The 16,292-nt window shown below is 45.0% G+C and overlaps 1 protein-coding gene across 5 annotated transcripts in view; it reads left to right on the top strand.

The window, feature by feature from the left end:
* The window catches only part of LOC108921627 (guanine nucleotide exchange factor DBS-like), a 54,567-nt gene that overhangs the window by 9,551 nt on the left and 28,724 nt on the right, over window positions 1-16,292 (top strand). For all 5 annotated transcript variants that reach the window (XM_018731170.2, XM_018731168.2, XM_018731169.2 and 2 more), the window contains exons 2-15: window positions 1,192-1,275; window positions 6,934-7,048; window positions 8,614-8,704; window positions 9,503-9,616; window positions 10,097-10,213; window positions 10,727-10,876; window positions 12,309-12,433; window positions 12,546-12,660; window positions 12,767-12,886; window positions 13,666-13,857; window positions 14,318-14,509; window positions 14,673-14,850; window positions 15,474-15,577; window positions 16,141-16,229. In XM_018731170.2, the coding sequence (XP_018586686.2) occupies window positions 1,192-1,275; window positions 6,934-7,048; window positions 8,614-8,704; window positions 9,503-9,616; window positions 10,097-10,213; window positions 10,727-10,876; window positions 12,309-12,433; window positions 12,546-12,660; window positions 12,767-12,886; window positions 13,666-13,857; window positions 14,318-14,509; window positions 14,673-14,850; window positions 15,474-15,577; window positions 16,141-16,229 (1,786 nt within the window). The remainder of the gene's footprint in view (window positions 1-1,191; window positions 1,276-6,933; window positions 7,049-8,613; window positions 8,705-9,502; window positions 9,617-10,096; window positions 10,214-10,726; window positions 10,877-12,308; window positions 12,434-12,545; window positions 12,661-12,766; window positions 12,887-13,665; window positions 13,858-14,317; window positions 14,510-14,672; window positions 14,851-15,473; window positions 15,578-16,140; window positions 16,230-16,292) is intronic.

The raw sequence follows: 16,292 nt of genomic DNA, 5'->3' as shown, positions 1-16,292 counted from the left end.
TCCCAGCGCGAGCGGTCGTTCCGCTGTGGTTCTGCTGTGACTCCACGTTGGGCCTCGACCCCACGGCGCGCCACCGATCTGGGCTCCGCCTTGTCGGTCGCGGGGAACTCGGCCGCGGCGCCTCCGAGGGAACTCGGCAGGAAGTTCCTCCAGGTCGCTCTTTGTGCGGCTCTTCTGCGTCGGTGTGTCGCTTCCACGAACTGAGAATCGGACGGTGAAACTCGTGACTCTCGCTCCGTTTTAGTCGGAACTATGCGAACGGTAAATTCATATTTACCGCTGTATTGTTGCCGCGGAGACTCGGCCCATTTTTCTTCAAATTGACCTGCAATGTTAGACTCGTAAGGTTCTCACCGTGTTTCACCCATTGTCGGCATGGCCATTTTTACTGTATCGGTTCTGTGTAAATACCGTGATCAGGGAGTGGAGGTTTAAACCCGGGTCTTTTGAATGGAATGGCAACAGCTTTAACCGGTACGCCCCCTGCTGCCTGTCTGTGGAAGTGCCGAAAGGACAGTGACTGTAAGGGGAGGTCGCGGCATGAACCCGAGTGCCGAGTTGCTCGCAGATCGCGAGCCCGACATCCCCGCTCCATCTTCAGACCTCGACTTTGGTCCTCTGCCCTGGTCCAGGGTGCGACTCCCCAGCGGACGCTCCATCTCTTTAACGCGGCCCGCCTACGCTTCATTAATGCAGCCCTTTATGGCCCGGGACAGAGGCGGTTCTGTCCCCCGCTGCGTCGGGACACGATCTCGGCCATTAGAGCTATGAATAATGGTAATAGTAGTAATAAATTGCCCCTTCTTGGAAAAAAAAAACGGTCCCTCGATTTGGAGGGACGCGTCCAGTGAAAAGCCACGTTGTTTTGCGCTAAGATGAGACCTCCGAAAGGCCACGGGGACGAGGACCCGCTCTCGTGACCCTGCCCTCCATCTCCGCCGCAGCAGCCGCACGATTGTGAGAAACACCGGGGCGTTTTCCTGGAAAACGGCTGTACCGCGGTATATTCCCAGGCGTCACGTGCTCGTCTGACCCGCAGGCCAAGGCGTAACAGTACCTGGGTCTGGGTTTCTCTGATAATCCCATAAAATCTGCTTTGTCTGCCCGTTATGCCCACACTTTCCAAGTCTCCTTGTGATTTACTGCAGCTGACTGTGCCCCACCCCTCCCCCCTACCCCATGTTCGCACAGATGAGATCATGCAGCAGGAAGTGCGCCCCCTGCTGGCGGTGGACGTCATCGAGCAGCTGCACCGCCAATTCGCCCTGCTCTCCGGTAAGGCGGTCGCCTGGATTCGCTCCCCAGTTTCCGTCTACCCCCCCCTCCAACCCCCACCCCCTCGCCGAACTCACGTAGGACAAAAGGAATTCTGGCTGTTTTCCAGCCATCGGGGGACTGAACCGAACCAAAGCTGCTGTTTTCGCGCTGAAATCGGCCCTTAATTTTTCTGCATCTCCGCACGTCTTCTGCTCTCATGTGAAGGACGCTATATTGCGTTTGTGGCGTAATTTTTTAAATATTTTTTATATGACTGTTAACAAAGGAGCCGCTTGGAAAAATATCCTATTTGCTTTATGACCCTTTTATTTGAAGTTCCTTACTGTATAATACATATTTTAAAAAGAACTGTATAGTAGTTACGCCACAGTTCATAAGTTTACTAGTTGTCTGATATATGTATATCGTTACTAGTATTTTGATATATGCATTTAGTATTTTGTAACTCTGATACTTTTCTCAGCTTATCAAGGTATTACATTACATTTTTATCCATTTACCTGATGCTTCTCTCCAAAACCACTTACACTGTTAAACTGCTTAGTGATTTACCCATTTATACAGCAGGGTAATTTTTACTGTGTTAGTTCAGGAGAAGTACCTTGATCATGGGTAGTACAGCAGGAGGTGGGATGCGAACCTGCGACCTCAGAGTCTAGACACACACCCCCCCCCCCCCCCCCCCGCTGTCCGGAAAGCATGCTGATGTCATTCTTATATATATATTTATGGATGAATACATACATACATACATACATACATACATACATACAGTATATGAAAAGGTATTGGATCCAGGGTGAAACTGGGAATAAGGGCAGGTGAGTGGCAGGGGAGGGGGGCTGTGTGGTTCTCCGCTCCCCAGTTTATGCAATATAAAAACATAATTTTGAGAACAAACACGCTCAGAGCTGATGTTTACCCCTGGAGAATTACAGGGTCTTTCAACATGACCTTGCGTAACCTTTATATAAATACAGCACGAGCACTCTTACGCTGTTTTACTCTGTCCCCTCCGCTCCAGCAGCCTCAGCAACAGGAAATGTGCCGTAAGCTGTCGCAGCCCCTGCACTCGGTCGGTGTTGCGTAGTAATATAATGGCACCAGGTCCCTCTAACCGCGGTACGTACTCTGAGCCGGTAGAGTAAAAATGTCGCAGCTGTGTCGGTGTGTAAATAAAGGTAAGTACAGCAGTTTCGTGTACAAACCTAACGCTGCAAATTGATTTGGAGAAAAGTTATTTATATTTAACGACTGAGAACTCATTGCGGTACAATCGCTGTGTTTTTACTCTGTTAGCCGGGCCGTCTGTTCGACCAAATGACTACAATTTAGCCGATACCTTCATTAACTTGTATAAATGCTAAATATTCCACAAACAGGTTAAATTTAGCATTTAAGATCCTGGCTGATGTGGGGGGGGGGTTGTGTTCTGAGTTGGAGGCCTGGGGGGTGTGCGGTGTGAGGGGGAGCTGCTCTCTGCATGACTCTGAGACAGAGAATGTGTCCAGCTCCGGTTGCCCATCTGCGCCTCGCTACCAGCGCCGTGTGAGCTGCTGAGTCGGGGAAACGATTTTGTCCCCCCCCTCCCTGTCTCCATCAGCTTCGCGGGGAGGAAGTGTTGATGGTGAGGAGTCCTGGCGGGCAGCAGCTGATGGCGAGCGATGGCGCAGGAAATTGAATTGTGCCGCTGCTCTCTGTGCCAACGGTGCATGCATTGTGTGTGAAGAACACGAACACACACACACACACACACACACACACACACACACACACACACACACACACAAAAAAACTGCTGCCAAGCTACTGTACATAGATAGACAGACACGTTCATGGATGGATGGATGGATGGATGAAAACTTTTTGATCTCAAAGGAGGAGCAGCGGCACACACAGTGATGCAAATACGAGGAGTACATTTCCGTTAATTTCCTGCAGGCACAATAAAAAATACAATTCTATAATCAGAAGAAACGACCTGGTTCCCTGTACGAGAAGCTGATGGTTCATTTGGAAAAATCAGGTGTCGCTTCTGATTGTTGTTATTAATCATGTATCACATAGCTGATGCTGGTGTTCAAAGCAACAGAGTTTTTGACCCATTTTTACAGCAGAGTAATTAACAGGAGTAAATCACAAGTACCTTTACATTTATTTATGTAGCAGATACTTTTCTCCAAAGTGAATTCAGGTGAACTCTATCTCGTGTTATCAGCCCACACACCTTAGTCACCGTGGTGACTTACACTGGGTCACTCATCAGTAGAACACACTCTCTCTATCACTCACACACTCTGGGTGAATCTGAACTGCATGTCTTTGGACTGTGGGAGGAAACCAGAGCACCCAGAGGAAAGCCACACCGACTGAGCGGGGATCGAACCCACGTCCTCTCGGGCCAGCTAGGCGCTGAGACAGCATCGTTACTCACCGTGCCACCTTTATGAACAAGCTTGAACAAACAACCGTAAGATGATGGTCTGTGTTGAATTTCTCGCTCATATTAAATATATTAACATGGTTCAGTGCTCCCAGAATCCTCAGCAAGGCTCCTGGACATGTTGATGCTGTGGTTAGCGCTGGCGAGACCAGGGTTCGATTATCAGTCGTTAAAGCTGTTTGTACCGTTTTCTCACTCAACCCTTTTTTTTAACGAACACACACAGGTACCACAAATGCTGTCGGTGTTATCCCACACAGTTGCTTTATTTCGGGGCGGGACCCGGGTTTGAATCCCACCTCCTGCTGTCGCACTCTTGACTAAGGAACTTACTCTGAACTGGCAGGGTAAAAAATTACCCAGCTGTGTAAATGGCTCTATCTGGGAGAAGAGCCTGTGCTAAATAAATGCGAATGTGGTTGTCTAGTGGGGCTCAGGTGAAATGGATAGTGCCACCAGGTGGTGTGTGAGGGTGGACATCACTGTGGACAAGCTGATGGACATTCACACGGTGACTAGTGTGGCTATGCTCTGATCAGCTCTCGCTCGTCTTGGTTGTTCCCACAAAGCGGTTTGTGGAGGACCGTTGACTCCGTGTCCCAGACATCACTTTGTGGCACAAGAGGACCATAAAACGGCTCCCTGTGCGAAAGTTTGTCGCACACCAATTTATCAATCGATCAGTTAATCGTTAATAGCATTAACTGTGAGAATCTTCTTGAACATAGCCACACTGTAGCTAAGTACAGGGCTCATGCTGAAAAGCAGGCACTCTAGCTAATGCTAAAAGCTAAAGTATGGCGCTAATGCTATCAGGTGTAGCTAATGCAAAAAGGTAAAGGTTGTGGATAAAGCTAAAGTAGGAAGCTAATGCTGTCAGGTAAAACTAAAAGCTAAAATATGAAGCTAATGCAAAAAGGTAAAGGTTGTGGATAAAGCTAAAGTATGAAGCTAATGCTATCAGGTGTAGCTAATGCTAAAAGGTAAAGGTTGTGGATAAAGCTAAAGTATGACGCTAATGCTGTAAGGTAAAACTAAAAGCTAAAGTATGACGCTAATGCTATCAGGTGTAGCTAATGCTAAAAGGTAAAGGTTGTGGATAAAGCTAAAGTATGACGCTAATGCTGTAAGGTAAAACTAAAAGCTAAGGTGTGAAGCTAATGCAAAAAGGTAAAGGTTATGGATAAAGCTAAAGTATGACATTAATGCTGTCAGGTAAAACTAAAAGCTAAAGTGTGATGCTAATCCTGTCAGGTAAAGCTAAAAGCTAAAGTATGAAGCTAATGCTATCAGGTATAGCTAATGCTAAAAGGTAAAGGTTGTGGATAAAGCTAAAGTATGACGCTAATGCAAAAAGGCAAAGGTTGTGGATAAAGCTGAAGTATGAAGCTAATGCTGTCAGGTAAAACTAAAAGCTAAAGTGTGATGCTGATCCTGTCAGGTAAAGCTAAAAGCTAAAGTATGAAGCTAATGCTATCAGGTATAGCTAATGCTAAAAGCTAAAGTATGGCGCTAATGCTATCAGGTGTAGCTAATGCTGTCAGCCAGGTATAGCTAATGCAAAAAGGTAAAGGTTGTGGATAAAGCTAAAGTATGAAGCTAATGCTGTCAGGTAAAACTAAAAGCTAAAGTATGAAGCTAATGCTAAAAGGTAAAGGTTGTGGATAAAGCTAAAGTATGAAGCTAATGCTGTCAGGTAAAACTAAAAGCTAAAGTATGAAGCTAATGCTATCAGGTATAGCTAATGCAAAAAGGTAAAGGTTGTGGATAAAGCTAAAGTATGAAGCTAATGCTGTCAGGTAAAACTAAAAGCTAAAGTATGAAGCTAATGCTATCAGGTGTAGCTAATGCTAAAAGGTAAAGGTTGTGGATAAAGCTAAAGTATGACGCTAATGCTGTCAATTAAAACTAAAAGCTAAGGTGTGATGCTAATCCTGTCAGGTAAAGCTAAAAGCTAAAGTATGAAGCTAATGCTGTCAGGTATAGCTAATGCAAAAAGGTAAAGGTTGTGGATAAAGCTAAAGTATGAAGCTAATGCTATCAGGTATAGCTAATGCTGAAAGGTAAAGAAAGGGTTGGATTTTGTGGAAACAGCATATACTTTACGAGTAATATGTTGTGTCCTAAATATTCCGGGTGAAAATTGTGGACTGCATTCCCTGGCAACCTCACCATGGATTTTCAAGATTCAAGAGTTTATTGTCATGTGTACAGTAAACAGTTCGTTACACCATACAATGAAATTCTTACTCTGTGAATCCTCTCAGCAGCCTATGACATAAATTGTAAGGACTTAAGGAAAGAAAAACACAAGGCATAAATCACAAATTTACAAAAATTACTATTAGTGCAAAAATCCAAGAAACGAGGTTATATACATGTATAAAGCGTGCAGTGCGCAATGTAAACATAGAAGACGTACATGTGCAATGTCCTGCAGAGGTAGATTGGGTTTGGATTTGGCTGCGCTGCTAGGCTCGTGGCTGCCTGATGGGATAATCATTTTTATGAACTTGAGTCAAACTGGCAGGGAAACACAGCAGTGCGTTTCTGAACTGCGCAGATGTTGCAGGAAAGAGTGGGAAGGAGACGTCAGTTAATAACGTCTGTGAGGGTTTGAGCTGCACCGTCGCGCACTGACTGCCTCCTTGTGTTCCTTTAGTTGAACTTCACATGTAACCCAGTCTGAGTTTAGGCCTTCATATGTAACACCCTTCAGTTTCCCTACACGTCTCAATTTGTCACCATTTCTTAGCATTCGGATTCACGGACAGAAATGTTGCTGTGCCAGTGTCGGCGCCGGAAGGCTTCCGGAATGTTCCGTCCTGCATTTGTGTCCTCAGAGTTTACAGGACTGTGTCCGTTGTCACTGTGACTGGCTCCTGCTGGCCTTCTTCTTATTCCTCCTACTCTCCGACCATCATCAGTAACATTTTTCTGGTGAAGTTCCTACTAATGGTTAATTGGAAAGCGGTTCATCTTTAACGGCTGAGCCCCCGCTGTTAACAGAGTGGTGCCGGAGTGCTGAACTCCAGCCCTGAGTTACTAAGAAAGGTGACAGTTTCAAATCCCTCTTTCTCCCAGAGTTCACTCGAGTGACCATTATGCAGCCTTTCTGAGAAGGGAAGGAATGCTGTCAGCTGCAACAGCTCATAGCTTCAGGATGACTGTAAGCCCTCTATCTCATCATGACACTTCCATGGGTTCCGCAGGTGGACGGGGAAGAGACGGCGCCCCCATCATCACCATGCCGGAGTACTTGGGCTTCAACGACCTTTCGGAGGAAGACTTCCTCAATGTCATCACCTATCTCACAAGCGTCCCCAGGTAGAGGAACTTAAATGTAATTCACATCCGTTGCCTCCTCATTTTACGTGGTAAAAGCATATTTGGCTTACATTTATCTGATGCTTTTCTCTAAAGCAACTTGTAGTTATTTACCTGTTTATGCAGTTCTACTGGAGCAATTCTGTGGAAGTACCAGAGTACTATAGCTGGCATTTGAACCGGTGACCTTTAGGCACAAAGGCAGCAGCGCTAACCGCTATGCTACCGGCTGTCCCTAACAACCGCTGGGCTGTATGACTGCCGTTCCACAAACTGGATTATATTATTTTCTAGTCCTGACATTTAACTCTAACTGCTCCATCTGCTGTGTGACAGTTTTGGCTGGTTGCCCTGCTGTAAGGTACCGTATTTTTTACTGACTCAATAAACGTATTTATCAGCCACTGTGTTTTAGTTACAAAAACAGTGTTTTATTTAAACAACATTTCTTGTTATGATTCCATTCAAGTGAATTTTTTTGCAACTCCTACCAAATGGGAGCAAGATTGTTCTGGTGGTGCAGAAAAGAGTAAGTCGGGGAAAAACATGAAAATACAATAGTAATACTGTACTGTATACAGTATATTATTATTCTGTATTAGTATTATTTTAACATGAATAATGTGTGAAATTAGAGAAAAAGTGTAACAAAGCCTTATTACACAATAAAGTATTTGTGCATGTTAATTGTTCATATATCCTTATGGTTCACGTAGCATAGTATAAGGAGCTTTGTGATATATGCCCAAGTTGAGGATGGCCTGTATTAATATTTATTACAATTTCATCCCTTCATACAGCAGGATCTGTCACCAACGTAGTTGTTCTTCACAGGTTTCTGGGTTCCTCATTGCCCTGCTTCCCTGAATAAAACGTTCAGGGGAAGTTGTGTTTGAGCCCCCTGCACACACGTGAAGCCAGGGACCAACTAAAACAGGCCCTCATCATGAATTTAGAGTTTTTTTTATTTGGCTGCTAACGTTTCTCCAGTGAAAATCATGTACTCATTTATCCAGTGGGGTAATTTTTACTGTATCAGTTTAGGGTAAGTATCTTGATCAAAAATAATTCAGAAGGATGGGGGTTGGAACTTAAGTCCTTTGACTAAAAAGCTTTATCTGCTATGTCACCTTCTGATGAGAGGGAGGAGTACCAAAGATGAGCCCAGAGGTAAATACAGTGCTCTACACAACAAGATACTGATTTTATACATTAATTTCTCTCGTTTCTCACCTAACTCTTCAAGTTGTATCTATAGTTTTGCTTGTTTTTACTAGTGAAGAATATTTATCAATGGTAAACAGCAGAACCCCAGCTGGCGTTCTAAACGACACCCTTCAGATTTCAAATCTATTTCCTCAACTACTTTGCTACCTCATGCTATTCTCAGTTAACACCACTGGGGGCAGCAGGTAATGTCATGTTCAGGAATTTTACTTGGTGCTCAAAAGGTCCTGGGTTTGAATCCCCCTCTTGCTGTAGTACCCTTAATGAAAGAACCTACCATGTGTTCCTTTGGTTCTTCTCAGCGCCTTTGCGTATTTGTCCCTGCTGTCTCCTTCCAGCCAAGAGGCCGCCAGCATCGGTTTCATCATCATCATGGACCGACGGCGAGACAAGTGGGCTGCTGTGAAGTCCACCCTTGCCAGGATCGCGGTACGTGGCTTTTGTGCCGGATGCCGAGACGATGAGCTGTGACATGGGATGCCCAGGACACAACATCACGTGGGGCTGATAAGACCTCATTTTTATTGCTGTGTGTGTGATACTTCAGAGTTGCACACAGCCTGTTATGGAAGAGCAGGGCATACCGGTGTAGGTATGGTCTCCATTCATGAAGTGTTGGGTTAAGGCAGAATTAATGAAAAGTGTGTTATTTTCACTGACTTCTGGCTTAACAGATGTGTAAGGTACTGATTTTCAAAGTTAGAAAACATTTTCCAGTCTATTTACACATATATATACTATATATATATTGTCTGAAACCGCTTGTCCCAAGCGGGGGTCGCAGCAAGCCAGAGCCTAACCCAGCAGCACAGGGTGCAAGGCAGGAGACATACCCAAGATGGGATGCCAGTCCATCACAAGGCACCCCAAGCAGGAATTGAACCCCAGACTCACCAGAGAGCAGGACTGAGGCAAATCCAGTGCGCCACCATGCCCCCCTGGTTTATTTACTTATTTCTATTGTATTTATCTGTTTTTTGAACTTTGTCTGTTACCGGCCAACTATGACCTGTCTTTACCCGCAGAGCAGATAGATGGCAGGAAGGAGCACCTAAACAGAGCAGGAGCATGGGACTAGGGGAATTATAAATAAACTTTATTTGAAAATTTTCATGGCCTGATCGGCTAAAAATTGAGAGACGACTGTATTATGGATCTTTTATTGATTGCGACTCATCAAGTAAAGTGACTGTGGAGTTATCCTGGCCTTGTCCTTCCCTCTTCCAGGGGGCATTCCCAGGAAACCTGCAGCTGGTCCTGGTGCTGCGGCCCACTCGCTTCCTCCAACGGACCATCACGGACATTGGTATCCGGCTGCATCGTGACGACTTCAAAATGAAGGTGAGTCAACTGTTCTCAGCCCTTTTGATGAATTGGCAAGTTGTGTGATAGATAGATAGATAGATAGATAGATAGATAGATAGATAGGCAAACATATACAGACGCATTTAGACAGAGACAGATGGACCCCGAGATATCAGTAGATAAATGATAGGCAGACAAAGACATCAATGAAAACTTTATTAATTCAGATAGAAACTGTGCAAAGTGATGAAAGACACTGGAATAAATAAATATCACACTGAGGCAAGTGTCATACTTTGGTTATTAAAAAGTAAAACCCTTAACCACATGTGGAGAATGTTTGTTTGTACATAAATTTTCACAAATTGAGATTCTTTCCCAGGATGAGCTTGTCACGGTAGTGTCATGACAATTACCATTTTGCGCTAAAGTAGTTTCCTTAGCGTGTGTCTGTGTGTGATTGATGCGATAGTGCAGATGACATAACTACACTTCCTCATGTTTCCGTCTGCATAGGTGGTCATGCTGAGCTCCCTGTCCGACCTCCACAGCTACGTTGATGCAGCGCAGTTGACAAGTGACCTCGGGGGCAGCCTGGAGTACTGCCACAGCCAGTGGATCCACCATCGCACCGTCAGTCGTCCTCCGTCTCCTCCACTAAACACTGTTGTCTGTCTGTAGCGTCCACTCAAATCACACATCCTTCTGCAAACCGCGTCAATTCACAGTTTAGTCAGGGTTAATGAGGTGGGGGGTAGGGGGGGTCAGTGCCAGACATCAGTGGAGCAGTTTCTTCACAGTTCGTGAAAGCATTGGCTCACATGCACTCAACCAGTTCCTAATTCAGCTCAGAGAAGATTATTTCTGCTGTTAATCTTGCTTCTTAATGAGCTTTTTGCACAACAGCTCTGATTAGTACATCTCGCATAATCAAAGGCAACATCCTGTGAAAGAGGGCAGAATAGAATTAGGCGAATTACAATACGAATGTGAGGGGAGATCTGGGTAAACAGGATGGGTTTAATGTTGGTGTCTTGACGGTGAAGGCGGCGGGTTAGACAGAGCCCGTTTTAATTTGAGGATCAGAGCACGCTGGCTTGGGGTCAATCTGAGGTTTGTGCACCGACGACCCTTTGTTGCCAGCAGGCAATTGAAAGCTTCGCTGTCACTGTGAAGACCACGGCGCAGACCCTGCACAGGTTCGGCGCCGACCTTGCCGAAACGGAGCTGCCTGGCGACGTGCAGTCCGCCAGGGAGCTGCTAAGCGACCACACGGAGAAACACGACACACTCCAGGTGGGGGCAGGTTCACCAGTAGGGTGGGAGGGGGTAAGGTGTCCAGGGGCCAAGACTTCGAGAGCCTACAGATGGGGCTCTTTCTATAAAATACCCCTGGCCCAAGTGGGCTCAAGTTGTACTCGCTTGAGCAAACCCAGAAGTCATCTTACACTTTAGATCCTCAGCTACACTACTGGGGCAACAGGTGGCAAAGTGGTTGAAGTCCTCATCTTACAATCAAGCATTCGGATTCAAATCCCTTCCCCTGTTTCAGTACCCTGGATACCTGTTACCTATGGTAAAAATTGCCCAGCTGTATAAAAGGATAAAATTGGTTTATACACAAACCCAATGCTACAAGTGGTTTTAGGAGTAAGCTGTGTAATGTAACTAATAATAAAAAATATTAATTACATTAATTCACTGAAAATTGATGAATAACAAGACCCTAACTATACATAACTAATAATTTGCCTATGACAGGTTCTAAACAAAATATACCAAAAATAAGTTTATTGCTTAACAGTTTGAAATGTCCATAGTGGCGGCTATAAGTGTTATTTAAGAATATCAATAATACAAGTTAATATTTCAGTAATACATGTTGGTATCACATGATCATTCCTCCAAGTTTATTTGCTGCTCAGTGTTTTCTCTGTTGTTCACTTTTGTAGTGGCATCGTCTGCCCAATTTTTTGTTCCCCTCCACCGGTGGTCCCTCTTGTATGTGGTACGAAAAGCACACCTGTGTTACCTGTGCACGGGACCACCTGCTGTACTGACAGGATGCTGTTGTTTAATGTGGATTTTCGTTTCATTTGTTTATTTAGATGACCCATCTTTCTGAAGCATCCTATACTTTTAAGCAGCCTACAATTATTTACCCATTTATACAGCTGGAGAATTTTACTGTATCAATTCAGGATAAGTACATTGATTGAGGGTATGACAGCAGGATGTGGGATTCAAACCCAGGACTGAGAGTGGAAGGCTGCAGCTGTAACCATTATCCCACCAGCTGGCCTGTTTGCAGTGTTGTGTTTTAACTGGCAGCTTTTTCAGAGCTTCAGGCATACGGTGAATAATTCATCAAGTTTCACTGAAAACGCACCTTGTTTTGGTTTAATTTTACTCTTAATCATGTTTCCATAGCAGGATTGGAGCGGGACTTCCACAATGGGGGAGAGCTGTAGTGTAGCAGCAGTACTGTACTGTAGTGGTTAGAGCTACTACCTTTGGTGCCAAAGGTTGCAGGTTCAATCCCCACCTCTGGTTGTAGGACCCTTGAGTAGTGTATTTACCCTAAATTGCTCCAGTAAAGTTACCCAGCTGTGTAAATAGTTGTAACCTTAACATTGTAAGTTGCTTTGGTGAAAAGCATCAGCTAAATGGGATGTGTTTCTTGCTGAATTGACAAACATCACACAGAATATTTATTAATTTTTTGCAGGAAGAGCTAAAACTGGCTGTGAAACAGGGAACCACTCTGCTTTCTTGCATTAAGGAGCAGGTAAACAGAAACACTGGCAGCCACCTCAGTCCCGATGAAGAAGACAATGCAACAGTTGTGGAGAGGTGGGACCCATGTGTGTTCTTGGTTTTCAAGTGTGTAGTTGTGATCCTTGACCCATCAGCCGCTCCCGCTTGCGACCACCCCTTTTGTACGGCGTCACATCATCTCCTGCAGGTTGGTGGCGCAGTTGGACGAGACGGAGAGCTCCTTCGAGCAGTTCTGGTCTAAACACCACCTGAGTTTGGAGCAGTGTTTGCAGTTGCGGCACTTTGAGCAGGACTTTCAAGAAGTAGGTACAGAGAGGTCAGCTCTGCCGTGGTGCTGAGGTCACATACTGTGGCCACCCAGTGGACCCGGAGACACCTCCAACCACAAGCTTTGCTCTCTCCCCACAGGTCACGGGGACCCTGGGCTGCCTAGCAGAGGAGCTGGTGGCCATACTGGATTTTGGGGACTCCGTTGAGGGAGTGGAGCAGCTGCTGAAAGACCTGAAGGACTTGGAGGAAAAAGCTCAGGTCAAGATTTTTGAAGAGGCTAAATGCTGATATTGGACCGTGCGGTCAGAGGGTAGCATGGTTATTACAGACACACACTCCTAACCTAACGGTCCTAGATTAAACACCCAGGACAAACCCTGCTGATGTACCTTTACCTGAATTTTGCTAAAAAGGTGTGTGGGCTGATAACACTACATAGAGTTCATTGGAAGTCGCTTTGGAGAAAAGCATCTGCTAAATAAATAAATTTAAATGTAAAAAAAAAAAAAAAAAAAGTCAAAATACTCTCCAGAGACATAGTTATCCTCTCTAGAGGACATTTATTTTTTTATGTGTATCACCCAAACTATACATGGTACAAAGCTGAGTCCTAATGTACCTTATAGAGGTCATTCAATGCTTTTAAGTGATACCACATGTTTGTGGGTGGATTCTGGTCAACTTCCTATAAATCCTGGTCTGGGAGGATTTATGAAATAGTAATTCTGGGCAAGAGCATTTACTGTGTGGCAAACAACCAAATGCCTGCAGTCTGGCAAAAAAATGCTAAGTGTGATTCTTGGTTTAGGTCTTTACAAAGTAATTTTTTATTATCTTCAGTGTTTATCTCTTTATAAGGGTGCTGTTAGTATAAAAATGTTGCAAAGTCCTCTGCGTGGCAAATGGCAGAACGGTTCTGTAGTCACACATGGTGTAATTTCCTGTCCTGAAAACATGCAGTCCTGTTCATCTGAGCAACAGTTTCGATCCAACGTAAGCTGTCAGCCTGAAAAATTCTTGTGTATTGCATTATACAGGAACCTTTGGAAATGACTCGGAGACAGGCGTCACACGGCGACCAGCTTATCCAAAGCAATCATTATGCCGCCGATGCTATCCAGTCCATGTGCGCGGAGCTACGGCACGTCTGTGATGACTTTGTCAGCAAGACTGAAAGGAAGCGTCATGCACTAGAAAAGTCCTATCAGATCCATGAAAAATTAGACAAGGTGATGGAAAACATCAAGCCTTGGCCATGAACTGATCGGGGGGGGGAGTGTATGCAAGCATACAGTGAGTTGACTCTTTGACCAGCATGGTTTTCTGGTCTTTCAAAGACATATTTTGTAACACTGCGTTTTTCCTGCAAGTCTTTGGCACTGTAAGGGGAACTAAGACAAAATTGTGCGTGACTGGTCAAATGGCTCAGTCACACATCGTCTCATGCTCCATGTTTCCGGGGTAGACTTGGGTCACTGTGGTCACGCATTGTGGAAGTATTTACTGAAAATTAATTGACTGATGGTTTGATGGATGGATGGATGGATTGCATGCTGGCTTCCCTTTTATAAAGAAAGGCCAGGTAGAAAATATTTACTGCATTGTACCATTGTAACTACAATACATCTGTGTTACTAATGTAGTCATACTATAATGTCCTTAGTCTCACTGACTGGGGGGTTCTTGCAGATGAACAAGTGGTGTGAGTCAGGTGTGTACCTGCTAGCTGCACAGGCCGTGGATAGGTGCCACACACAAGAGGGGGCCGAATCAGCCCTACGTGACGTCCAGGCATTTCTGGAGGTTGCCGAGCAGCAGCAGCTGGCCGACCCCAAAGATCTGGTCACTGGGTGCACAATTGCTCTTCCACCTAATGTTGAGGTATGGACTTATGCCTTCTCGTTACCAACTCAGCTCTCACCTCTCCACCCTCATACTCCGCGGCAGTTTCACATTCAAAAATGAACACCACCAAACTCTCATCGCAGCCAAGGTATGTATGCTTCACATGGTTTTTGCTCATGTTCAACTCCGACTTGGATAGGCTAAAGTTCAGGAGGCATTGGATCGCCTGGAGGAGGTGCAGAAGATGTTTGAGAAGAGGCAGGCCAGTCTGACGCGGCTGTCAACCAAGCATACCAGGCCGGTTCAACCCGTGGCCCCCCACCCAGAGTCCTCTCCCAAACACTCCACATCCATAACACAAAGGTCTGCAAGTCCAGGTAAATTGCAGTGTGAGCCGATTTCTGTGTTGCTCGAATCTGCTGTAACCTGTGGAATTTTGTCAGTCACCGTATAGGAGGCAATAAAACTTAGAACATATTTTCTTGCAACACTGGCCGACAGGAGAGCCCCTAACCGGAGGGAGTCTTCCCAATCAGTCTCTTGTTGCTCTTTTTATTCATGCCATCATTTACATATTCATTAATGGGCATTTAGATGGTATTTTTCCAAGCTCAGTTCTGTTTTACACATGTGCTGTTTCACTTCGTTTCATGCCATGTCTTGTCTTCCTCTTTTCACATGTCAAAACTAGATGTTTCCCCTTTTTTTCCCTCAGTGTTGTCTCAACCTTAATCTCTCGTACATAAAAAATTTACTCTTCTCAACTTTTCTAGGCTCTAACACATATGTCAACACACATTGTTTTGCAGTCTGGATTACATACTTTCTGGAAGCACAGGATATATATCTTTGCAAGCAACGGTCACAACGATCCATTTACTCAATCATTGCATAGCCTCTAGCCTACTAATGCCTTTAAGTTTAATGCACTTAGTTTAACTCAACAAGCCCCTCCACCCAACTTACCATTTTCTACTACATTTGTCATCTCCTATTCCAGCACCACACCGTTGGACCTCTGAGGGCCCTAGTGTTTCAAGACCACCCAGTGATGCTGACCCCGCGAAGAGGAGAAACATCCGCCGGCAAAAGGGCAGTATAAAGGTAAAGCAGGATACAGTCCTGGATTTCCTCATCCCACGTCTTCCTGGAAACACGTACAATCAGGCTCTAGGTACCACTTCCAGACCTCTGTTGACCTACTCTTTGCTTGAGTAAATGTTTGCTCCACTGAATTCTGCATTGCAAAGTCCTGTAAGACATTCATAGGCCAATCTCACCAGTCATGTGGCCTTCTCAACAGTCAATAGACATTCTTGGTAGCGTTTTCCAAGTCTTTGTAAAGAGCAAAGCCAGTCATTTGAGTTCCACCAAGAGTCCTTGCTAAGAGGACAAAAAATCTTGATGAACAGTGAACGAGTAGCGAGCGTCACTAATGGCACCAAAGTTTCAGTCCTCTAGCACCTGACGCATACGCTGGCACAGTTTCCCTCCCTCCCAGTTTTCACTTTTGATTATTTCCAAATTTGTATCCATCTTTTCAAACTTTCCTTAATTTGACACTGAAATCTCAGTAAATGTTGTGAGTGTGCAAAACCTTTTTCACGCTTGGTAAGGGAGGGGAGTTGTGCTGTAATGCCAGTGGTTCTTTGTTTTCCACGTTACAGATCGAAGTCATGCATGAAGCTAGCCAGGGGGGCTCAAGCCACATGCTGGCAGCAAATGAAACAGACGAAAGTTTGTTTGATCGCAGGAGGTAGGACACTGCCGGCGCCACCACTGCCCTTGCCAGCGGGCAAACCTGAATTTCCTCCTCTCC

Source organism: Scleropages formosus, chromosome 25 (genome assembly GCF_900964775.1).
Source record: "Scleropages formosus chromosome 25, fSclFor1.1, whole genome shotgun sequence".
Classification (NCBI taxonomy): Eukaryota; Metazoa; Chordata; class Actinopteri; order Osteoglossiformes; family Osteoglossidae; genus Scleropages; species Scleropages formosus.
Note: the sequence above shows the minus strand (reverse complement) of the source record. Positions and strands in the feature narration are given on the sequence as shown.